Source organism: Neolamprologus multifasciatus, chromosome 23, assembly GCF_963576455.1.
Source record: "Neolamprologus multifasciatus chromosome 23, fNeoMul1.2, whole genome shotgun sequence".
Lineage (NCBI taxonomy): Eukaryota > Metazoa > Chordata > Actinopteri > Cichliformes > Cichlidae > Neolamprologus > Neolamprologus multifasciatus.
This window is the reverse complement of record NC_140460.1, coordinates 30,843,393-30,868,004: the sequence shown is the minus strand read 5'-3', so window position 1 is coordinate 30,868,004 and position 24,612 is coordinate 30,843,393. Positions and strand designations below refer to the sequence as shown.

At 42.8% G+C, this 24,612-nt stretch overlaps 1 protein-coding gene across 7 annotated transcripts in view; it reads left to right on the top strand.

The window, feature by feature from the left end:
• The window catches only part of LOC146491972 (vang-like protein 1), a 62,282-nt gene that overhangs the window by 26,324 nt on the left and 11,346 nt on the right, over positions 1–24,612 (top strand). For 3 of the 7 annotated variants that reach the window (XM_085150823.1, XM_085150821.1, XM_085150822.1), the window contains exons 3-5: positions 3,605–3,731; positions 19,318–19,749; positions 20,236–20,411. In XM_085150823.1, coding sequence (XP_085006949.1) covers positions 3,605–3,731; positions 19,318–19,749; positions 20,236–20,411 — 735 coding nt within the window. Of the gene's footprint in view, positions 1–3,604; positions 3,732–3,836; positions 4,378–6,879; positions 15,993–19,317; positions 19,750–20,235; positions 20,412–24,612 lie in introns of those variants that run through there. The other 4 variants (XM_085150825.1, XM_085150828.1, XM_085150824.1 and 1 more) reach the window with 4 other exon arrangements.

Genomic DNA, 24,612 nt, shown 5'->3' with positions numbered 1-24,612 from the left:
CCAGGTGTTTCATCGGATTTCAGGTGTTACCTCCTTTCCACAGTATCACCTTAAAGCACTTGTTGCAGGCTGCTGAGTTTGCATCTTTTGCTGTGAAGTACAGCAAGACTTTTGACCGCTTCGCCTTGGGCATTTTTAATCTGTAGCTCTGCTCTAAAAGAACGTACGTACCTGGACCCGCCTACTATCCCCGGAAACATAAAATGATTGGCTAGAATTCAAAGTGTATCACATCTCAGGAAAAAAAAGCACCGAAATAAAGCACCGAAATGTGCGCTGCTTTTCGGTCTGGTTACTACCGTTTATGTCAGAACCGGTGCCATCATGGCACCGGATACCGGTACCCATCCCTAATTATTAATTTGCATTACTTTTTCTCCAAGGCCAAGAAGAGTCACAGAAAGGCTAATTGGAGACATGGAGACATAGGAAAAGGACATGGAGTTGATAAGGAGGAGTGGAATCTTGATTTTAAATATCAAGAACATATATTGTTCATTTGATTTTTTAATTCCGTTCTTTTTTTGAAAATGTGTTTATCAAATCTGAATTAAAAATGTGTTTTCAATAAGACTAAACGGTTGAGGAATTTTCCCCATTAACAGAAGTTGCCAGCTGGTTGGTGACCAGCAGACATGCGTGACTGGGGACATATTTGGGGGGGTCTGTTTTAGGAGTGGATATGAAGGTTTTCTGAATAAGTAAAATAAAGTGATTATTATAATTGTGTAAATGATTCTTTTCTTTTTCAGTAGAAGAAATGTTTGATTACTTCTCTAGGTGGTAAGCCCGTTTACGTGACTAGTTAGCATAGTTTTTTTGTTTTATTTTGCTTTTAATGTGACTTTCTCCTTTCCACTCTTCTTTTGTTGCTGCTACCTTCTCCTTACTTGTCTCCCAGACCTCCTTATTATTCTGACTGTGACCTTGAAATAGGATCTCTGCTTTGTGAGCCCTGCTGCTCCTCCCTGCTTCCTCCTCTAAAGCTTTTCTCTCCAATTAATAAGCGTAATCAGCGCTGACGTTTGACTGATGAGCGCTCCCTCTGGAATAACCATCACCACAGCAATGACACTAGTTGTAATAATATTTAAAGTAATGATGATAGTGGTAATATAGTTAAAGGCTTACATTCACCTCCTAATCTCCTGGATTTATTAGATAAGAACATGTCAGTCACTTTGTGAACTGGATTGCTGCAGGCTATTGAAAATGAGCTTTCTCTCACTCGGTGCAGGTTTGAAATGTTCGTCGCTCTCGTGATTTTCTGCAGGAAAGCGAGTCCATATTTAAAAAGGAAGGGCAAGAATAGAGGCGGAAGGCAGACTGGGCTACACCCTTTAATGAAAACACTTGGATCTAATGCAGCTCTTGCTGGACCATAACAGCTCCACTGCTGTCAGTCATACGGCTTCCTCCATTACCAGAGGCAGGATATCCTGTACTTTATGAATATGAATGGTTATTGTGTGACAGTAGTGTTCAAGGGTTTTTCTTGCATAGGTCACTGTAAGGTTGATGGTGATGGTTAATGTGTGACAGCAAAGATTGAAGCTGATCGCATCAATATTTCATATTAATATCAGAACAAATAAATATGTAGAATCCAAAGTGTGCAGTTCCTGTTGATTCTGCAGGCCAATTGAGGATCTTTTAGGTCAGTGGTTCCCAAACTTTTTTTGCTGGGCCCCCCTTATTTTACAAGAAAAATGTTCGCGCCCCCCCCCCCCCCTTCTCGCGCGTGCACGCGCTCACGCACACGCACCGCACAAACACATCCTCCAACCACGCACACCCATATTTTGCTCCATTGCGGTTTATTTCACACCTCAAACATTTAGTAAACAATTAAGCAAATACAAGTAATCTGCAATAAATGACAGGTAGTAATAAAATAAACTACTAACTCTTTTACGCTGCGTCCACACCTACACGGGTATTTTTGAAAACGCAGTTGTTTCGTCCACACGTAAACGGCGTTTCGAATCACCGAGAACGGAGATTTTTTAAAACTCCTTTTTTGCGTTTACGTGTTCATCACGCAATGTCAAAGGTATGTGCCTTTTTCACGTCATGCTGTGCACCACGTTATTGTTTACATGAGATGAATTGCAGAATGGCAGATAGAGACAAAATACTGTTAATCTTCAGGTTTTACACGCTTACACGTACACAATTACTGTCCCTCCATTTAGAAAGGCAGAGGCCTCACGTGTAGTTTTTTTTCATGTGTAATAATATTCAACATTGCATCAATACATTTTTCAAAAAAATGCCTCTCTGTGCAAAATGGGTTTAAAAACATAAACAACTGTGGGATCCTGTTTGTCCGTGATTTAAACAGCCCAGCGCTGCTCCCTACGAAGGTAAAACCAATTCTGCAGGGGAGACCTACCTCGGCACTTGTGCAGGTGAAGCCAAAGGGAAGATATGCTTCACCATATTTTCTAGTCTTTGGCTCAGAATGAAGTTGGTTTGGAAACATATTCAGCGATGCTTCATCTCCTGCTTTGCGTTTCTGTGGGCGCCCCGTGTTAGCAGTGTCCAAGTGTTTTGTGTTTTTTTCCCCCCCCTTTTCATTCCGCGCCCCCCCTGCAATGGCTCTGCGCCCCCCACACTTTGGGAAGGTCTGTTTTAGGTCATTGTTTTGGTGTTATAGTATATACACTTGCTAAATTAATGCTAATGTTTCTCTGCATTTGATGTAAATAAACGTCAGAGGTCAGAAGGATCAGTTCATGTGGGTGTCAAAAGGACTGCTTGTGTTCTTGTGTGTCTTAATAGAAAGCAGGACACAAAAGCCTTCTCCATTGTGGAAATTAGATTTGTTACACTTCTGTTCCAGTGCTGCTCCTGCAAAAGAAGTGATTACGAGGAAACAACAAGCTTAGAGACTGAAACTCATTAACATTTAGCATGACAAAGAATACAGCATCGAGAACAATCCTTCTGTCTTTAAAAGAAGGGGAAGACAAGAAAAATCATGTAATTTCTTCTTTATTTGCCTATATTCAGTCAGTAATCTTGCTGAAGCTTCATACCTCGGTTAGATCCGACAGCCTTGCCTCAGCTCTGGTCTTGTCAGTCTCATTCATTGTCCAGCAAAGGTTCTCAAGCATATGACTGCTCACATAAAAGCTGAACAAAGCAGTTTATTTGTACTGTATTTACTGTATTTTAATCTGGAAGTGTTACTAAAATTAGAGCATAATGTGTGTTTGCCTAGGAGAAAGAAGACGGATAAGGGATTAAAGGGGCTGCAGAGTGGGCTTGGCGCCATGTGGCGGTGATGCTGGGTGGAGGATGGAGAGACCTGCCGCTCTCGCTCTATACCAGATTACTGTAGCACTTATATTGCAGCTGACATGGTTGGAAGACCTCATGGACAGTGATTCAGATATTTAGGCTTTATGCTCACTCTGCATGCACTTGAATTCTCAAAAACCAGAATGTCTTCAAATTCCTTGTTGTGTAATTCAATTCTGTTTAATTTCTATAGCACCAAATCACAACAACAGCCGCCTCAAGGCGATTTATATTGGAATGCAAAGACCATACAATGCGCTCACTGATCGTGATTTTTGCTTTTTACTTTCTCTTTCAGAGAGCGAAGCCGGGACCGGCACAAGTCGCGCAGCAAAGACAGCCGCTCGGAGAAGTCTGTAACGATTAACACGCCGCCTGCAGAGCCGCTGCTAGGCGACACAGCTGTACGGGGGGAGCAAGTCCAGGTACGACCTGCTGCAAACACAAGGCACTGCACAGTCACTACCGCGCTTCTTCGCAAACTTCTCACACTTTTGATTCACAGCTTAGTTTCCACACGTTCACCATAGATGACCTCTCAACAGTGTTGCTATAAGTTTGACGGAGGGCTCTGCTGCTGTGATTTATATGTAGGATTTGGAGCACAGGAGACTTATCACTCGCACTCAGAATGAGCTGGAATGATAATTGTGTTTATCAGCCTGGGCTGGGACAGGCCATCTGGTATTTCAGGGCAAAAGCCAGGAGGGCCAGTCCATTTATGTCGAGATCTGGGCCATCACTTTCCGGAAGCCTGTTTCTGAAAATATCTGCAACAGGGTATGGACGCAGCAGGCTTCCTCTCTCGATGGCGAAACTCTGATAAATCCACTTCATTAAAGGCAAACGGCAGGCGCTCGCTCAGTTCATGAAATCCACCAGCACTGGGTTGGTAGACGCTTTCAGTGGCCCCCTCTGAAATGGTCTAGGCCAAGCCCATGCAGCAGCTAAGCTGGATGCTAAGCTTTTGACTGTCAAAATTCACAAGTGTTGCCTCAGAAATCATGCTGACTGGGAGTTCCATGATTGCGAGCTCAAAATATGGATTATGTGATGCAAGATAAGTATAAGGTAGGCAACACCATAGGTTACACCAGCTAAAACGTTTGCTAAACATCTGGTACTATACACTGAACCATCTGGCCTTTGGTTTGTTTGTGTCTAACAGAAAGTCTACTGACTCATGTTTAATTTCACGTACCAGGCAGACATTTGACTATGTAGCTTGGATTCAGATAAAAGGTCTGTAGATCAGAAAGCTCTGTGTAAACTGGGCCGGTTGGCTGCAAGCTGTCATGTCGAGACATGAAATTCCAGGTAGCACTTGAGCAGTACACGACTTCTTAGTCACAGTGGAAGACACTGAGTAACAGCCGGTTTGTTTTCTTGTTTTGTGTGGTCTTTGTGATCCAGAACATAATTCATTGAGTAGAAATAGTTGTAGTTAAGTACTTTATTGCACAGAAATATTGTTTTTGGAATGGCTGATAGACCAAAATACATCATCTGCGATGTAATAACGTCATTATTGCTTTAATAATTGCATAATAATTACAAAAACCTTTTAAATCCAGTGGGGCACATTTAAACTCAGGTTCATTACTTTTATCAGCGTTCTTCTGAACGTGCTGTGTTATAAATGGTGGAAACGAGTTTGTTTGGATGTATTTACAGAGTTTCGGTTGTATTAGTAGTAGCGATACATCCCTCTACTAAACAGCATACATCACTTCTCAGTTTAATCCCTGTCCTTGCTTTTAGTTTTTATTCACTGCATGGCAACATAATGCAGTATGAATAACTTGTTAAGTCATTTACTCACAGCTGCTTCATAATGTGCATAAACACTGCTGTAATCATGTTGTCAGAGGGAGCAGCGGCCTCTCCTGATTTCTTCTGATTGCTACGAAACAGCTTTGCTTCTGTTCTGCGGTTGCTCGTTAGCATCTTAAAAGCAAATTATCCAACAAAGCTTTTAAAGAAGGAAATACTTCTACTCCTGTTTTATGTTTTGCCCCAGCCATAGTAAACATGATGCAAATATCACATTCCAGAGTTGCAAAGTGCAAGTAAGAGCAGATGGTTATTTTCCCATAGGCAGTGATGGTGACTCATTGTTATGCTTTTTCGTGGCTTGGTCGGACATGAAATTATGTCAGTTGCACAGGATAGAGAGACACAGGTCTAACGTGTTAGTAAGTGAATAATGTTGATGTGCTTTTTACAAACCTGATAAGCTGTAGACTTGTTAAAAAAAGGTCAAATCAGATTGAATTTTAATTGACTATTCATTGACTATGATTTCTTTTCATCGCAGTTTAAGCCCTTTTAAAATTTGAAGGTTTAAATGTAGCATCTGTGCATCTTGATGGAAAAACTGGTGACCCCTTGTGCTACAGTCACACTAGGAAAAAGTAGTTGGAGACTGTGGTACTACTGCAATTACTGCAATAGCGTACAATGAACTTGACAAAGACCAGGTCTGGGACAACTTGAGGAAATTTGCCACCTTTAAAACAGCTTTGGGGTCTCAAGATGAAGTAAAACTTAGTCTGCAATCAGTCTGCAGTAGGGCTGGGCGATATGACCTAAAATTCATATCTCGATATTTTTTAGCTGGGTGGCGATATAAGATATATATCTCGATATTTGTTTAAAGCCGTAAGTTAAGAACAAAAAGAGAGTTCTTAGTCACACTGTGTCCCAGATGTCACACAGGCATTTTTATTTACATACAGCATAATTTACATGAAGAAATTACTCAAAAATAAATTATCAGCATTTATTAAATAATCATGCTCCATAAATAAAAGAAAACAATGTTGTTTTTGTGCATAACAAAAAGCTCATAATTGTGCAGTCAAAATGTAAACTAACAGACGCTGAGCATAATAACAAAGACAGATTTCCCAGCTGCTCTGTTCCCAACTTCTACTGCGTGACTAACAGCCTTGAGTTTGAAATCCTCTTTATGGCCCTTATACACATACAATACGGTAATATTACGTTGAAGCACAGTACGTATCACTCCGCGAGGCTCCAGACTACGGTAGCCGTAATGCTCTGACAATCCATGCTCCGTAGCTTACCAAAGTCTACTAAAACATTTTGTGACAGATTGCTGAGCGCCTTGTACCACCTAAAATCGGTTCGCGGTCAGTAAGCACAACCAGAATTCATACATAAGGCGCGCTGTCAACTTTTGAGAAAATGAAAGGATTTTAGGCCGTGCTGCCCCTGTGGGCTGCATGTCGTTAGCTCGTTAGCGCGGTTAGCTCGCTAACACGTTGATGCCGTCCAGCCCCACAACTCGCTAACGGAGATTTGCCGTGTCCATCTTGTCGCTGCCTGCAGGTGAAGCTATGGGGGAGGAGGGAGAGTTGTGTTCAGTGAAGGAGAGGCGAGGCCGAGTAACGTTGTGCAGAGACAAAAGTGGAGGAAAGAGAGGCAAACTTGTGGCTCCACAAGTATAATTATAACGTAACATGGACTATATCGATATAAAGGATATTGTCACATCTTATGGTATGAAAATATATCGATATTTTTTAAAAACTCGATATGTCGCCCAGCCCTACTCTGCAGTGAGTTTGTGATGAAATTCAAATTACCTGAAATAAACTGATGAAAATCTCACATCATCTACTGGCAGAAATTCACACTAAACAGAAATTTACATTGACTGCTTACATTCACAATCCATTAACTGTCTGCTTTTCAGGTTGTTTTTTTTTTAATTATAGACCGTGAGATTATAAGAGTTTGCAATGAGGAATGTCATCATTGGGAAACTAAAACATAATGGACCTTGTCTGTGCGGCCACGCACAACGATAAATTTTCCAAATTTTTAGTTTTTTCAGAAACAAATTTGTCGGAGGTCATGTAAGAATGTTTTTAAAAAAGACGGTAACATTGGTAAGGCACTGATTTAAAATTGATTCTGTCATTCACCGAAACAGAAAAACCACTAATACTAATAAGCGAGAAATGCTTTCATCTGAGGCAATGGAGCCTTGTGACCTGCCTCCTCAAGGCTCCATGCAGTCTACCTTTCCACTAGTCCAAACGCATTGCGAGCAGACTGTGTGCTGTGTGCTACTCGAGAGAAAAGAGAGTAACTGCTCAGCTTAGTCGATGATGGCAGCTTATAATGTCTGATGTCGCACGGAGTCAGAGGACAGAGCCTCTTCTTTATCAGTGGGTTCAGTCCTAAACATCTTCAAAACTACTTTGGTGGATCAAGATGGTAATAAAATGGCAATACGAAGGAGTCAGTATTGAATTCTTCTGTTTTACTTTTAAAGGTCAAACTGTCAAATACATTATTTAGGATTTAGCCTTTGTTTACGTGAGAGCGTTTAGTGTTTTAGCCAAACCGTGTGAAACAAGTGGAGCTCATCACATGTGCCGCTTCACCAGATGACTGGAAATGATGTCAAATGCAAACATGCACTTTTCCTGTGGCGAGACTTGGTTGCAGGAGTCTGCATGCGCGGCTGTTTGTTTTTTTCATCTGCATACTGTGTCTTATTTTAACAGACAACAGGATTTGCCACACAGCACAGCCGTTCTTAGTATTTAGCTCTTCATGTCTTATTCATGCCGTGGCCTGCAGTAGTGCTGCTGACAGGGCGGGGAGTGTTTGGCTTTAGCTTGAGTAATCAGGGCAACCAATTCTACTAAGAGCAAGGCTCAGTACAAATCCCTGTGCGCGTGCTCGTTGCGCAGGTCTGCTGTCTCACATATGCCCCCGCTCCTCGTCTGCATGCGTCAGTGTGATCTCAGAGTCTCACAGTGCAGCACTGCGCTCATTACTCCACTGCTGAGACTTAATCAGAGTCTTGGCTGACAGAGCAGTACATCGCTCCGGGCAGGGATGTCTTCGCGATCCAGCGGTAAAGTTTCCGATGGCTGTGTCTGTGATGCCTCACCACAGGAAGTATAAAAGAAGGGAGGTTTATATAGAAGTGCTTTGGAAAGCATAACTGGAGTTTTAAGCAGGCGGAGGGATGATGTGTTTTTGTTCATGTTACTCACTCAGTTTATATACACTTGTTTTATTTGAGCTTAGTGTGAGAGTCTTTGCTGTTGTTTAAAGGTTTTTTCTCTTGTCTTTGCTTTCAGTTTCTTTGGGTGTACACAGAGTGGAGGAGGTGTGACACAGGTGTTACTGTTAGTGCAGAAAAGCTTTCCAATGAGAGAGCGGGTCATAAGAGGAAGTCACACACTGGTGCAAACAAACAAGCACGAGTTGTTGTGGTGGAAAGCATGGATCGCCACCAACCTGCTGACCCTTTATTGTATTTTGTGTATATTCAACACATGTTTACTGTGATTATACGGACATTATGCACGAGTAGGTAATGGGTAATAAAGTACTGATTTGTAAATAACCTGAGCTTATTATAATATTATGCTGCAGTTTATTTATCACTAACTAGCCAGCACATTCTCTTTATAAGCTATAATGGGTATTGGGGACAACTTGAAAAAGGGAAGGTCAGAGGTCACATGTGATGTAATATTTGGATACAAACCATAATATAATATTTAGAATGTCCATACACCAGGATCATTTTCTAAATGTTGCCAATACAAACAAAGGCAGTAGAATTTAAGCATAATTTTAAAGATTTGACCTTGAAGAGGAGGTCAGAGGTCCAAAGTAACGTGATAAAGTTTATATCATTTCTTATATGTTGTCAGTGGAAACAATGGCAATAGGAAACATAGTTTTAAATAACTCTATAGAGCATTATTATCACTTTGCACTTCAGATCAATCAATTGCCCTTCGGGGAGAGGTCAGAGGTCTTTATATGGTACTTTCTGTAAGCTGACAATACACGCCACACTTGTAGTTTTTTTTTAAGTTATAAGGCTTTTTGTCAGCTTTCAATAAAGAAATGGTTAAGTTGACCCTGAAGACCCTAACCCAGAAGGAATGACACACTAAACAGTACGAAAGCCCTGATTGGCAGAGGTAACCAGTCTAGTTTTTTGTTTTGTTTTTCTGAGTCCCTCGCAGACTGATACTGGATCCAGATATCAAAATGATTTAGCCCTGCTTTATATCACCATGGTGGGGCGATATACCTGAACTGAACACTCTCGAAGAGCGAGGCCAGAGCCTCAGGCTGTATTTTTCGTGGGAATGTGGCAAATACAGTCCAACTTTATCCAAGTGCATTGCAATTTTCAGGTGGCGAAGAGTGGTATCATCCAGTGTCGATGGGAAGTGCGCTGTGAAATGACACTGGACGCGACCATGTTTTGCTTGTGTGAGAAATTGTGTCAGTTTATGCTGCTGTTATTGTTGCACACGACTGGATATTGGAGTGTGTAGTATGCAGTAAGTGGTGGATTGGAGTAGCTGAGGTCTGAGCTGAGTGTGACATGGCAGCTGTGCAGCTTAGGAGTGTGCTGCGGAGCTGCATTGTATGAGGTGTCAAACAGAAGAAATGTGATATGTTTAAACCATAAAGCATTCTTTGAGTATTAGCACCTTCCTTTCAAAGCTGATGGAGAGAGTACATGGAGCCAGGTATCATTTTACATGTTTATGTGCAGGTCAGGGGAAAGAACCTCACATCTTTGCACACCCTTCATAGCTTACACACATTTAGCCCAGTAATCACCTTATAATGCTTTCCTCTAGGGTTCCTTATGCGTCTCTCTCGATGTAGCCAGTTCTTTGACGTTGCACGCTTCCCTTCTTCATCACCTTCTGTCAGAATCCACAACTTGCTCCTCCACCTCCCGCTCTTTCACCTTTCGCTCACCCTCCCTGCAGCCCGGTTTATTCGGTCCAATTAAAAGCAGCTGCTTTACGATCTCAGCTGTTCCCCAGCTCGAGCTTCAGCACGGTCAGAGTGACACAAAGAACAGCGCAGGTAGCTTCGCTGCCACAGACTCTAAACCATGTCAGGTTCCTGGAACAGGCGGAGTGCTTGGGCTGGCGTTTTGGATCCCTACTCTGTGGTGAGTGCCACCTGGCTCTGTGTGCTGTGAGAAAGAATCCCACAGAGCTTCATGGTTATCCCAGAGCTTTGTGTGTGTGCGCCTGTGCTTGTTGTGAGCTGCATGGGTGGGGAAAGAGAAAGGGAAAGACGTGCTCTTCTGCTGTAGATTCGGAAGATGATTTTTGGGGTGTTTTGGTGGTCTTTATGCCTTTAGTGAGTGGGCAGGATTCTTCTTCCTCTGTTAAGATGCTTAGGTCCATGGTTCTTTTGCCTTAGCCCATTTGGGGAAGTTTAATAGCACAGAGAGGTGAACTTTGAATAAACATGCAAACTTGTTCTTGCCTGACTGGCTATTGCTTTAGATTAGCTTTTGTATTCATTATTTTAAGGATTATCTTTTTTAAGCTGTAGTATGATGACACATTATGTGTCACTGTCAAAAAGTCATTGCAGTATGAGTGTTTTTAAAGCTGAGTCACATCAGACCATGGCTCAGCAGTATGCTCCTAACAGGCTGTTTCTAGTCAGTCAGAAGTGGTCTCTGGGCTCCATTTGGGATGCTAATGTTCACTAGTAGAAAACAGGCCTAAAACAAAATATACTAGTGTGACTGATCTGTTGTAGTACACTGCATAAATGGGCACTTCTCCGCTAAACTTGGGTATCTTAGCATTGAGGTCTATAGGGAATCACTCACTTTTCGAGTGAGCCTCAAGTGGCCTTTTGAGGAACTGCAGTTTGTGACGTTTTTGTGCAAGAGAGCCAAAGTACAGCACAAGCGTCATTCTGAGAGACACACACGTCATTCTTTAGTCACTAGCTTTATCTTTAAATTTCATATATACTGTATATATACTCTATTTAATAGCTCAGAGGCAGCTAAGTGTAACTGTATTCAGAGTTACTGAAGCAGGAGACAGCGTTGTCGGTATTTTCAGCTGTGTATTAATATTCATGTGTTGCCCCGGTAAATATATGCATTTGCACAACAGAGAAGAGGAATAAGATGATTTTTTTGGACATACAAAACACGTGTTATTAAGAGTTGTTCATCTTTTTATTTGTGCATTCAAAAATATTTAGAATCTAACCCGACCTTTATTTTTAAGACATGCCATCAGTCGGTTGGATAAACTCGTTTTGTTTTACTTTGCGCACATGCACCCTCTCACACATTGACACACATGCCAGTGGCAGCTCGGTGATACCACAGTGCTCACTGGGTCAGAAGCAATAGACGGAGAGTGGTGCTGAGGCAAGAGATGAGCAGAGAATGAGGAGGATGAGAGAGGACGCCTTGAGGGGAAGAGGGAGGAAGGAGTGGGAGTGGGAGAAACATATCTTTGGGTGGATGGCATTGGCATCTAATTGTTGCTATTTGTTTGCCATCATCAGTAGGCTCAGATATTTGTTTATTGTGCTCGTCTACTCCTCTTTCTGCTCCTCTCTTCCCTTCTTTCTCTACCCATCAATCCTTTTCATCCCCCCTCCATCCCTGCTGCTGTCAAGACAGCCCAAGCGAATGGCTCCTCTCTCCCCCACTCCCCAGCTTCTCTTCCTCTCTCCTGCTCCTCGCGGTCCCTCACTCTCTGTCTTCCTCAATAAAGCCCCTTACATTATGTGGCAAGTGAGCACACAGTCCCATACAATACCTCCTGAGGCACCATGGGAGAGATTTCTATATAAAGACGGATAAAGCGAAGGGCTGGGCTGCAGATCGGGCGAGAGTCAGGGAGGTCACATACACACAATAGCAGTCTGAGATGGATGAGGGGAAGAAAGAGCAGTAACTGAGTAACGGGACAAGGTTAGGTTCGGTAGGCGAGGATTTCAAGATGCAGACACCAGCAGTGTTGGAGGCGGGGGACGTATTGCAGGTGCTGGAGGTTTGTGAGGCTCCGGAGGAAATTAAAGAAGTTATTGTCACCACATTAGAAGAAGGTTCTAATACTAACTCGACTCCAGTGACCAGCTGTGGAGCAGGAACTAAACCAAGCCAGGTAAGGCTGACAGGTCTCTCCACGACTCAGCAGAGACGACGCTCTGTTGTTTTTAGCAAGCTGTGTTTGCTTTTCATGCTCAGTATGGCTTTATTTCCTAATGCAATCATTTGCATGAGTCCGGACACACGTCCAGTCAGGTGGAACGTGTACTTCACGGTATAGCAGGCATGTATTTGGTGTGTTGGTCTGCTGTAACATTGAACACAGCTGCACCACAGGATGCTTGTAAATTCAGCTGATGTGGAAAGAACACTAAAACATTTGTACAGTCTAATGGCCATTGAGCAGTAGCACGCTTGGCATTTATTTTGACTTTCTATAATCTTTGCTTTCACTGCGCAGTTCTATGTGCCACCAAGTAGGAAATTAATTTTTTTGGTCAATAGCAAAACCAAAGCAGAAAGAGTGCAGCTCTGCTGGGTTTCCTCCTCAGGCAGCAGAAATGGTGGATGCTGGAACAACCACAGCAACTGTTGGAAGTCTACCTGACAGAAAATATAGCTCTGCTAGTGGAGGAGGCAAAGAAGGAGAAGAGGGATCAAAGTGAGAAAAAAACAAAGTAAAAACGAGCTGACTCGATGAATCTGAGACTTGAGACTGTTCAAGAGGCTCATTCATTTGGCACTTTTTCCAACTAGAGAAATATGTGGCAAAGCCTGACTAGTTATTTTTCCTATTATAGGAAATTCCTATCTCAGTTTTTCACTGGTAGCATAAGGAAAGCTTAGTTACCTCTTCATGTCAGGTATGACAAACACATGTAGGCATTTCAGAGCAGTTCTAGCATTCATTTGGACTCGTGTTTCTGATATCTGTTTCTGGTCTTCACCAAATTTTTATCTGACAAATCCTTCATTGTGTTTATCAGCTAACGGCTAGCTTTATCTGGTTGTTTGGTGCTATGTGGAGTAGGATGGAGGGGTAAATGTACAGCGGGTATTTAGATCTTTTTTGTTGAAAACAGTTGCCATTGTTAACCTTGGTCATGCAGACGAGCAGGTGAAAGTAGTTGTTAAAAGCCTTATTTTTGGCTGGCATGTACTTGAATCTTGATCTGAAGCTAAATGACTGACACTGTGGCTTTTGAGGTGGGGATAGGACTCTATGAATCATGTTTCTGCATCCACTCTACAACTACCTCCTCGTGATTACCTGACACTGTGTATAACCCTGTTAATCATACAGCAGTTTGGCTATTTTTCATGTGCCACTCAGCTGTCAGTCTCCCGTTGTCTAACACTCCCTCCTCTATCCCGCAAATTAGTCAAAGAAACTTTTTTAGGTGCTTTGCTTCCTTGTCCAGACAAGTTGTTGGCAGCCGCACACGCTGTCCGCACTTTAAACAAAGGAGGTTTTAAATTGCTGTGAAGAGCTCTTTGGGGCAGCTTGATGCTATATTTTACACACACACATACAGACACACACACCTTGCCTCCCAGGAGTAAGTAGAGTGCACTTGTTTCTGCCCTGAGTGAGGGGCTTTGTTTGCTGCCCACTTAGAGCTGAACAGAAAACAGGCTTTTAGTGAACATTTGATTTACTGTGAGAAACAATAGCTGTTATTTATACTCTGGTGGACCTAGAAGGCAGAAAATACTCGAGTGAAAGCTTTGTAAAAGTGTCCTGGCTGACACGGCATGCACTATATATATAAATATATTTATACACCTGTGTCAAACACACATGGGAAGTCTGTTTTGCTCTGTTATCACTCTAATCATTTCTTAACTACTCCACTACTTGTGTTTCTCAGCAGAAAAAGGGAAGGCAGCTCAGGGTTTAGGTTATTAGTGAGCTGGCAGGCTGAGTTGAAAGCTTATGGCAGTTATTTCACTTGTAAAGAATTTCTGCAGGTGCAAAATGTGTTGGTTTCTCCCACTTATACAGCAGAAATGGGTTGATGTCTCACCCAGGGCCACTACTTTGACAAAAACAGCTGGAACTGTCACACAGTTTTACATCAAAAGCACCCCAGAGGCCTTTTGAGCAAAGCAGTTCAGTAATGCAATACGATGCATCCAAACAAGGGCTCGTGTGCAGCTCAGATCAGCCTCTCTGGATGTGTTTAAAGCTCAGCAGATACGGTATCGTGTTGCAACACTTAGTTTGCTGCCTCACCAATAAATTTCTCTTTTCAAAGAAATGCTTTCAATGTAAAAACTACACCTGCTGCACCTGCCGTGCTTTCCATAGTGTCTCTACTCAGCTGATTGTTATGGCTCACTACATTGTTTGCTGGGTGAAAGATTTGTGCTTTGTTGGAGGTTGCTGAAGTACCTCTGTTCTTGATACTGAGTTATCATTAGATCTCATTCTGGGGGTTTGTCTCATTGTCGTGACAGAGAGTAACGTCTCTGTCACAATTTTGTTAGTGATTTTTTTAACATTTTTTCAGTACCAAATTCAAAGGTTTTTGGCTGACGAAGGGCAGATTGCTGACTGTGGGTTAGGAATGAGTTGCTGCCTGAAGTTGATGAGTTAAAGTAACAGGGTTAAGCCGGGGAAGAGTGAAGTGGGAGATTAATTGCAGTGCACTGTTCTGATTAGTTGTGGTAATTAGAGCTGAGCATAAAGAACGAGACGTCTACTTTCTGATCTTAACCTATCACCGTGAGCTGTGTTCTGTGACAAAAAAACCCAAGACACACTGAAAAGAATCAGTTTCTGTGCCGGCCTATAAAAACTTCAGTTTCCTGCTGGAATAGTTGGAGGTGGTGGCTTGGAAGAGTGTGGTCTGGACACTTCAGCTTAACTCCCAGATCCTGATGAGTGGCACAGAAGACGTTGGATGGATGGAGCAAGGGCAGTGGTCACACATAAACAAAAAAAAGTAATTAAAAAGTCTATTAGTGGAAAACACCTAGTTTTGATTGGCTGGAAATAAAAATCTTCTCTTTTTCTAGAGTATTTTAAAATCTCTCAATCAGGGTTCAAAATTCTACCATGTGCTTCTTATCATTAAGTTAAAGGTTGTTTCATTTTGGCTGCACAGTTGAGAAACTGCTACTGGCAGTTCAGGAATGTGTGGTTTATATTATATTTGTAAAGTTGCAGCCTGGAGTTATTCCCGTGCGGACACGTCATTTCAGATGTTTTCGTCATTGTTTGTCACCCAGTCTGCATCCAACAAATCACTGCAGATGTAGGATAAGAGCAGACCTGACAAGTGTTCAGCTGCCGTGTGTGTATGTAGCCACGAATGGAAGCTGTGTTGGTCTCTCCGTCTGGCCCTTGAACTGGCCTGGCTTTGCCTGCCCCTCTGGATCAGTCCCTTTCCTCGTTTAATTGGCTTTCCTATTGTTGAACATTCCTGTTATGCTCCTGCCCTTTTCTTCCTGCGTCTTTGTTCCCTTTCTCTTCTCACTTTTCCTCTCTGTTTCACCTATTTTTATATGATGAATGGGTCTGGGCCTCCTGTGAGGCTGCCGGTACTGAACCAGATCAGCCTGTGGTGATTGGTTAATCCCATGATGAAATGTGGGTCACTGATGTCTATTTTTAGTCACGCTGGCAGAGGGAAAGCCCAGGTATGGTAATAGGCATCCAGCAAAAATCCAGCTCCAAATTTTAGGAGCAGTGAGCCGACTGAGGGGAATGTCGCCAGGTTTGCTTTATCTTAAGTTTTGCTGATTTAACAGTTCAATGATTTTTGTCTATGAGACCAAGAAGAAAAGTGGAAACACGTCAGTGGACATCTGTTTTTCCTTTTCTGGTTTGGGGGTATGTGATGATAGAGTTCTTGATGGAGTAATTTATGCGGTGTGAGATTCAGGTGCTCGAGGCAAGGGCAACGAGCGATGAGTGTACAACAGCCATGAGGCTTGAGAAGCTGTGATTCATGTTTCCCCCTGGGTGTTGTCGAAGTACGCTGTGGTTAGAGAGGCACTCTTCCTTACAGCTAATGCCTATCGATTCACTTCCTCACAAACACGCACACGGCATGCTTGGCTTGACTTAGAGAGCGAGCAGACAAGAATCAGATGCTCTGTACTCTGCTCAGCATGGGTCAGCGGGTCAGTGGTTGTAGGTTTTCTCATTCAGATAGTGGAACATTTCAAAATTAAAGCTGCCCTCACTTATCTCCTGTGCTGCTGCACATCTGTCTTAATCTGAGCAGCAGCAGTTTAACATTGGCTGTAATAGTAGACTAAGCAGGGGAAGTTCATGTAGCACATTTTTTCCATACTTTAGGGGAAAAACTGATGACGTGTGATGTAAATCCCCTGTCCAGCTACACCGGTTGTGAGTCTCTGCTGATATCTGCCAGTGCAAAGACAAAATAATGACTTTAGCTAACTTTAGATCTCAGCTACGGATAATTGCTTCATGTGAATTAAAGACCTGTTGCATAAGTCTCCGTGGAGAAGCTGAGGGCTCTCCAGTCCGTCTCTTTCATTGTTAATGAAGTGGCTGCAACTGTTCCACAAACAATCTGCACTCCTGTTGAGTGGACTAAAGCTTGTTTTTATTAATGGTTGTGCATTTGATTTGTGCTTTGCTATAGTCTGTTAATCTCCTTTAACTCTGAGGTTTAATCAGCTAAATTGATGTAGTTCATCTGTGTCTGCTATAGTAAACAGTCGTTCCAGTAGTAGTATTCTGCGGTTTCTGGGGAATAACTGAAATTCAGTGGAGAAAAAGGACTTTTTCCACTTTGTTAGATATAAAAATACATCCACTGTCAGGCTACACATGTTCGTAAGTCTTACATTTAGTTGCTTATCATATTCAGTTCAATTTATTTATACAGCGCCAAATCACAACAACAGTCGCCTCAAGACGCTTTATATTGTAAGGTAGAGCCTACAATAACAGATACAGAGAAAAACCCAACAATCATGTAACCCCCTATGAGTGAGCACTTTGGCGACAGTGGGAAGGAAAAACTCCCTTTTAACAGGAAGAAACCTCCGGCAGAACCAGGCTCAGGGAGGGGCGGGGCCATCTGCTGCGACCGGTTGGGGTGAGAGAAGGAAGACAGGATAAAGACATGCTGTGGAAGAGAGACAGAGGTTAATAACAGATATGATTCAGTGCAGAGAGGTCTATTAACACATAGTGAGTGAGAAAGGTGACTGAAGAAGAAATACTCAATGCATCATGGGAATGCATCATATGAGTCCGTTTTTATGATTGTAGCGGGTCAAACGTCAGACCATCCTGAGACTGCTTTCAGTGTTGAACCTCTTCAGAGAGAGACCAGTAAAAACAGGTTCCTGGGTCGTCCCCTGTGAGTGTTGGTGCTACTAAAAATATACCTCGTGCATCATTTTTAAAGCTTTGTTGATGCTGTGGGGTTGTTTTTCAGGAGTTGGGCTTGCCCCTTTAGTTCCAATGAAAGGACCTCTTAATGCATCAGCATACCAAGACATTTTGGACAATTTCATGCTTTCATGCTCCCAACTCTGTTCCAACGTGCACAAAACAAGGTGCATTAAGACATGGATTAAGAATGGGATGTCGCTCATGTTACTGTGCGTGTGAAGGCAAATGTGCAAATACCTTTTGCTAGAATAAAAATCAGGCTTGTTTGGTGATATTAACGTAGTTCTAGACCAGCCTGAACCTATGATAATGCTGCCCTTGCTGTTTAAAGTGCTATATAAGAACCAGTCCATTTTCCCATTCGTCTGAAAGGTCCTGATAAAACCTTTTTACCTTTTTCTCTCATCATCTTGGCTTGTATGTGGGTGCAGACGTGGTCTTGTAGTGGAATTCTTTTATTAAAACTTGAATATGCAGATTAACTGCAAAGTTTTCACCCTGAGGCCAGTGGGATACTTTCTGTTCCCGTGCAGCATCATCATCCTTTCAACCTCCTCAGTGGAATTGTTCATAATGTGTCTCTCCCATCTCTACAAGTCTCAGGCACATGTTATGGATATGAACCCGAAATATGCATTATATTGCACATTAGGTGCAGCATTTCTGGCCGATTGGTGGGTAAATCTGTTACTGAATTTACTTATAGCTGATGGCAGTTCATCATCTACCCTTTTTTTGCTTTTAGAGGCGGAACTCAGCGGCTCGCATGGTCACGTTAGAGGCCTGTTATGACTACAGCGTAAAGAGTTCTTATCTTTGTTATTCTAGCAGCTCTGCTCTCACACCGCTAACCATCATTATCTGCGGATGCAGTCCAGCCCAGACGTCAGCGTGTAGCCCAGTTGGCAGCTTGTGCTGTTAGCTTTTTCCACTTCCCATTTTTAGTCCCTTCTTTCTCACGTGCTTGGAAAGAGTCTCTCTTTCTTTTCAGCTGATGCTTCAGTCAAAGGTGAAAAACCATTTTATAATGCCGTAACGGGTGACATCCATCTACAAGTGTATGTTAAGCTAAAGAGAAGTGGCTCAAACAGAGGGGAAAACCATCCATCTGTCAATCCATCCTTTTTTCCTTAACTAAATAATGTGAATAGGGATGGCTTCAGAGGGCAAGTAACATCCAATGTTTACTAGAAAAGGAATGCATCTTATTGACCGCTCACTGCAAGACACCTTTTAACCATTTTCCAACATCCACGGCCAGCTTACAATCAGTGTTTGGACTGTGGGAAGAATCTGGAGGGCAAGGTTGTTTTTTTTTAATGACCTTTGACCTTTGTATTTTAAATTGTTCTTCTGCTGCAACAAATGTGTGTTTCGAGTTTCTGGCAAGAAACTGTAGTAATAGATTCAGAGTGTGTGATGTACAGAAGTTGTAAAAGATCTTTCCATCAAATGATGAATAATATTGTCCTATAATATCCAGTGCTGTTCACATGATGGTGAAACTGGAGCGTATAAAAGTTTGTTTTTATTACACTATGATATTGTTACGGTGATTATTTCCAATAAAATGGCGTGTCTGTCTGTCAGAAGCCCCTCAGGGGTTCCGGCTCCTGCGAGCGATGAACTGAAATAGGACACTGGAATGTCCTTTATAACAGCTGACGGGATTGAATTTGTGGTCCACCGAAGATCAAGAATGTGATTGATGATGAAATAAGGGAACTGAGATGGACCAGTTGTCTGAAATCCTCTTTTGGTTTCCTCCCTATTTTCACAGGATGACAACTGGGGTGAAACCACCACAGCCGTCACGGGCACCTCGGAGCACAGCCTCTCTCAGGAGGACATTGTTCGCATCACAAAGGATCTGGAGGACAGTGTGGGGCTCGACTGCCGCCGTTACTTCACCCGGACCCTGGCAATAATCTTAGGCCTGCTGGTGTTTCTCACGCCACTGGCCTTTCTGGTGCTACCCCATATCCTCTGGCCAGACAAGCTGCAGAGCTGCGGGACGGCCTGCGAGGGACTCTTCATCTCTGTGGCCTTCAAACTGCTCATACTGCTGCTGGCTGTCTGGGCGCTCTTCTTCAGGCCGGCGCGGGCAGGACTCCCAAGGGTCTATGTATTCCGGGCACTACTTGCTGTACTGGTTCTGCTCTTTGTGATCTCCTATTGGCTCTTCTATGGAGTCAGGATACTCGACTCACAGGTGAGCTAAGAGAGGTGAAAACTGTATGTGTGAATGAAAATTCATTGAGTACTACACACACATACGCACAGAAACAAAGGTTTCAGTAGCATGAGTACTGCAGTCACATTCATTTTTAATGCCATCAGAAGCTCAACAAAGCCACAAACAGCTAAAACACAGATATTTGATATCCCAGTGCTGTGTGTTTACTCTGTGAGCCATAATTTAAAATCCTTGTAAGTCCCTGATTGAGAATGCCTGTAGGAATACACACTTTCAAAGGACGGCTGAAACGCCGTCCTTTGAAACGCTGCTAAATATTTATATGCTCTACATCTAGTCTCACATGTGTTTATGCCTGGAAGGCTATTTTAGGCATAATCTGTGCTTGGAACTGTGTTGGGACATATTCACTATGCAGTTATTTTATTAGATTTGTGTTTACTTTACATATTTTGAGTAAATCGGTCACAAACGATTCCTAAAAATCCTAACTGTTGATAGGACGAGAACTACCAGGGTATCGTGCAGTACGCCGTGTCGCTTGTGGACGCTCTCCTCTTCATCCACTACCTGGCCATCGTCCTGCTGGAACTGCGGCAGCTTCAGCCGTGCTACTCTGTGTGCGTCACACGTTCCACAGATGGCGAGACAAGGCACTACAACCTGGGACAGCTCAGGTAAGGAGCACAGAGTGACTCCATTAAATGTAGACATTCTCTTCTTTTAGCATCGTCTTTGAATAAATTTGTGTTTTTCATGCCGTTAGTCCAAGGGTAAAGCATTAACAGTATGAGCAAGAGGGAGTGTTTGAGGTAGGTTTTTGAGGGAGCTCTTTCCAATAAAATGCACACATTGACATATTTGGGAGCCAGGCTTGCCTCTAGTGGCCATCAGGGGAACTGCGGTTTTGCAGTTGGCTTTTGGTTTCATTTTTCTGGCCCACTTGTTATCAGAGGGTTAAAATGAGATGTGACACTCTTTGCTATCGTAGCTTCCATGTCAATCGGACTGGAAAGAAAAGCATATTTACATCCAAATGTAGCTCAGCGAGCTTTCAGATAGTTTGCTGTTGCTGATGAGAACTAGACTTAGTGACACTGGGTTAGCAACCAGGAGACAGAGGAAGAGATCAAGGGGAGATGAATTTAGGGAAAACAAAAGACGTCCGTGTGGGCGAGATGAAGGCAGAGGAAAGGACAGAAACTGGGGCACCTCAAGTTAGAGAGGTGGGAAAATAAGAGGCTAATAGCTGCTTACTTGCACAGAGATGGGAGTAAGAAATTCCTGTAGGAAAGTCAAGAAAGAGAAGAAGGTGAATATTAAGGAGTCATTAACACACAGATAGTAGAAATGATTATTATAAGGTAGAACTGAAGAAAATGTAGAATGTATAAAAAAGGCACAAAGACAAAGTCCTGATGTGGAGAGAAAACCATGCCAGAAGGAAAGAAAGGAGAGGGTGGGGAAGACTTCAGAGAGGAAACTCCTCAGAAAAAAACTGCAGACACAGGGCGGAGTACATAGGAAAGACCCGGGAGACTGGAACAAGGAAAAATCTAAAGGAGGGACCAAAAAGGAGAATAGAGAACAAGGAACTAATAGTTAATGGAAAGGTCGTGTTGACGAATTGTAAAATGTGGTAAAGAAAGAAAGAAGGTGTGTGTGTGTAGGTGTGTGTGTGTGTGTGTGTGTGTGCGTGTGTGTGTGTGTGTAGGTGTGTGTGTGTGTGTGTGTGTGTAGGTGTGTGTGTGTGTGTGTGTGTGTGTGTGTGTGTGTGTGTGTGTGTGTAGGAAGGAACCGACAAGACCAACCTTTTTATGACTTTATCGTCTCTGAGTAAAAACAGGAAGAGACCATTTTCAGCCAAACGCAGCAGCTCCCCCATTGCTCTCTGCTATCAATACACAGCCCTCAGTCTGACATACCTTTTGCTTTTGGGTATCTAATAAAACCTGACGGATTTATGGATGGAGCTTTTTTATGACCGGATAGGTGAAACACTATCTGTATACCGTATCTGCACTTATATTTTAAGGTTTATGTCTTCCTGCATTTTTGCCCATGGACTTCTATTTGCATAACCAGCCTCAAAATATTTAAAGATGTTTTTATTCATCAGCCAAAATGCACACTGAGACAGAAATAACTGCAGCAAGTCCGTACATGAACGTGCAGTCAGTCTTGCATTAGAATTTTCAATCATGTTTATCTGGCTAACTCGCCGATTGCCACTAAATAACATCTGATCGTATTCATGCAGGCGTCCAGTGCACCCGTTATAATTGTTACTCTGCTGTTTTATTTTACCCATTTACGCCTCTTGTCAACTCCACCACCAAAACTACTTTATGTCTTTTATTTTGGAATTACTGATTTTGCTCAGATTTAATATTACTATAATTGTTTAAGGGGTTATTTGTCCCTGGTGTTCATTGACACCATTGCTCCATTTTGGAGTCAATGATTTGTCAACAAATTGAAGAACTTTGCACTGAAACACTCCATCCACACATCTTCTACCATTTATCCAGATGTGGGTCGTAGGCACAGCAGTCTAAGTAGAAATGCCTAGGACCCCCTTTCCCCAGCCACCTCTTCCAGTCCTTCTGGGGGGACACCAAGGGCATTTCCAGGCCAGCCGAAAGACACAATCTCCAGCATGCCCTGAGTCTGCCCTGAGGCCTCCATCCAGTTGGACATATCCAAATCGCCTCACTCATGAGGCATCCTAATCAGATGCCCACACTACCTCAGCTGGCTCATGTTGATGTGGAGGAGTAGCAGCTCTACTCTGAGCTGCACCCAAGTGACCTCTCCTCACCCTATTTCTAAGGGAGCACCCCCACCACCTTTAAGAGGAAGCTCATATCTGTCACTCATAGCCACGATCTCATTCACTACCCACAGCTCGTGGACATAGATGAGGGTACGCTAAAACTGAAAACTTTGGTACAGCGTCCACATCACTGTCTGTCAAACATGGAGTAGCAAAGGGTGGCTACTTTCAGGAATCTACAATATAAGACATAAATAGAGTTATTTATTAATTTTCTCTTTGCTACATAATTCCATATATCTTGCTTCATATATGTGATGTATTCAGTATCTACATTGTAGAAAGTAGTAAAAGTAAAGAAAAACCATCAAATGAGAAGGTGTGTCCAAACCTTTGACTGGTAGTGTATGTTCCTCGACACTATGTTTCTAATGTTAACCGTGTATCGTGTACATTAACCTCATGTTTTACCCGAATTGAGAAAAGGATGTATAATGTAAATAGAATTGGTCCTAGCACAAAACCCTTTTTTTTGTTTGGAAAAGCAGGATGGAAATTTTTAAACTATGTTTTTTGAACATTTCTGGCTCTTTTCAGACTTTTTTTTTTTAAAGTAATCAGTAAGCTAAAATGTGGGGAAAAAAATAAATAAAATTGCTAAGCATCATCAGGAGCAGGTCAGACAAGTTAAAGCGTTTATTGGTCTGAGCGGTGTGTTCGCCGGTTGCCTTGGGGGTGTCGTCCTTTGTAAGCCATGCCATTCATCCCTGCACGGCCGGCAGCAGGCCCAGCCTCGCTCTGTTGTCCGTCTATGACTGTAAACACACAGCTAATTAGTGCTCCCTACAGACTGCAGCGCGGCATCTGGTCAGCCTGACGCGCACAGCCACACACAAACGGAGGCACGCCCGTGTGTGTGTGCATGGATAATTGCACCATATACATGCAAATGACAGATTTGTGCACACATTGCCTCAAACACGAGCAGCGTATCATACAGAGAATCCCAGACACACTAGTGGGTGTTATGTTTTCCCAGCCAACCTCTCGTGTATGTTCTCTATTAACAGGCGGTGGCTGGTGCTGCTCACATTCCTGCTTTTCTGGCATCCATCCTCAGCCTTATCATAATGAGGACCCTAACCTGGGCCCTCGGGCCCCGATGGCTTGTTTCTGTCTGCCTTTGATGCCAATCTGAGGGCCAGAGGAGGGTTTTTTTTTTTTTTTTTGCTTCGTTGTTTGACCGGACTAGTCGAATACAGAGCGCATTCCTTACCAAGTTGTTAAGAGAGGAGTGGTTGAAACACATTCACAGTTGGGGGGACTTCCCGCTTTACTTTCCTAACCGAGCATTCCTGTGCATCAGAACAGTGATCAATCACCTCGCTCTCAGAGGATCTGGTTTATGATTGAACTGCAAAGTTTTAAGAGAAGGTTCTTTATTTCCTTCTCTGAGTTTGCATTCTCCTTGCTCTGTGGGCCCAGTTCAGCTCCTCGGTTTGAATTGCTTTGTGTCATGTTTGCTCTGCTTAATAATTGAATGAACTTGGGAAGAGGCAGGGACTGACTCACTATTTACGTAAGTTACAGCTAAACAATGGTGCTGCCTAGCGTGAGTGCTTAATGCAGCTCAGGGCTGTCTGGGTGTTATCACACTTTCTGCTGCCTCTTTGGCGAAAATGAGCGCCGACTCCACTCGTGCTAAAATAATCAACACCCTGTGATTTATTTGGTTTTCTGCAGCTGGAGATCCTATTAGAGATTATCTGCTAAAATCTTCCGAGTTTCTCTAAATGCGTATGTACACTTTCTTTTTGAAATATCAGTAAACAGCGTGTGACCCTAACACCTGATTGTATAACTAGATAAAGAATTTTGTGTTAATTTGCTGTGTTTCTGGTCTTGAGGGCTTTTAGGCAACTCTCTGCTTCTTAGGGTCAGAAACATTCAAACAGAAATCAAGAACAAAGTGCTGTCTCACTTCCAAGTTATTGAAGTGGATACAACAGGATGCTAATCTCTGAGAATGATCACAGAGTCAATATTGATGCCATTATTTCTCGGTGATCTGGCAAATAAGTCCATCCATCTCATTCCCTAAC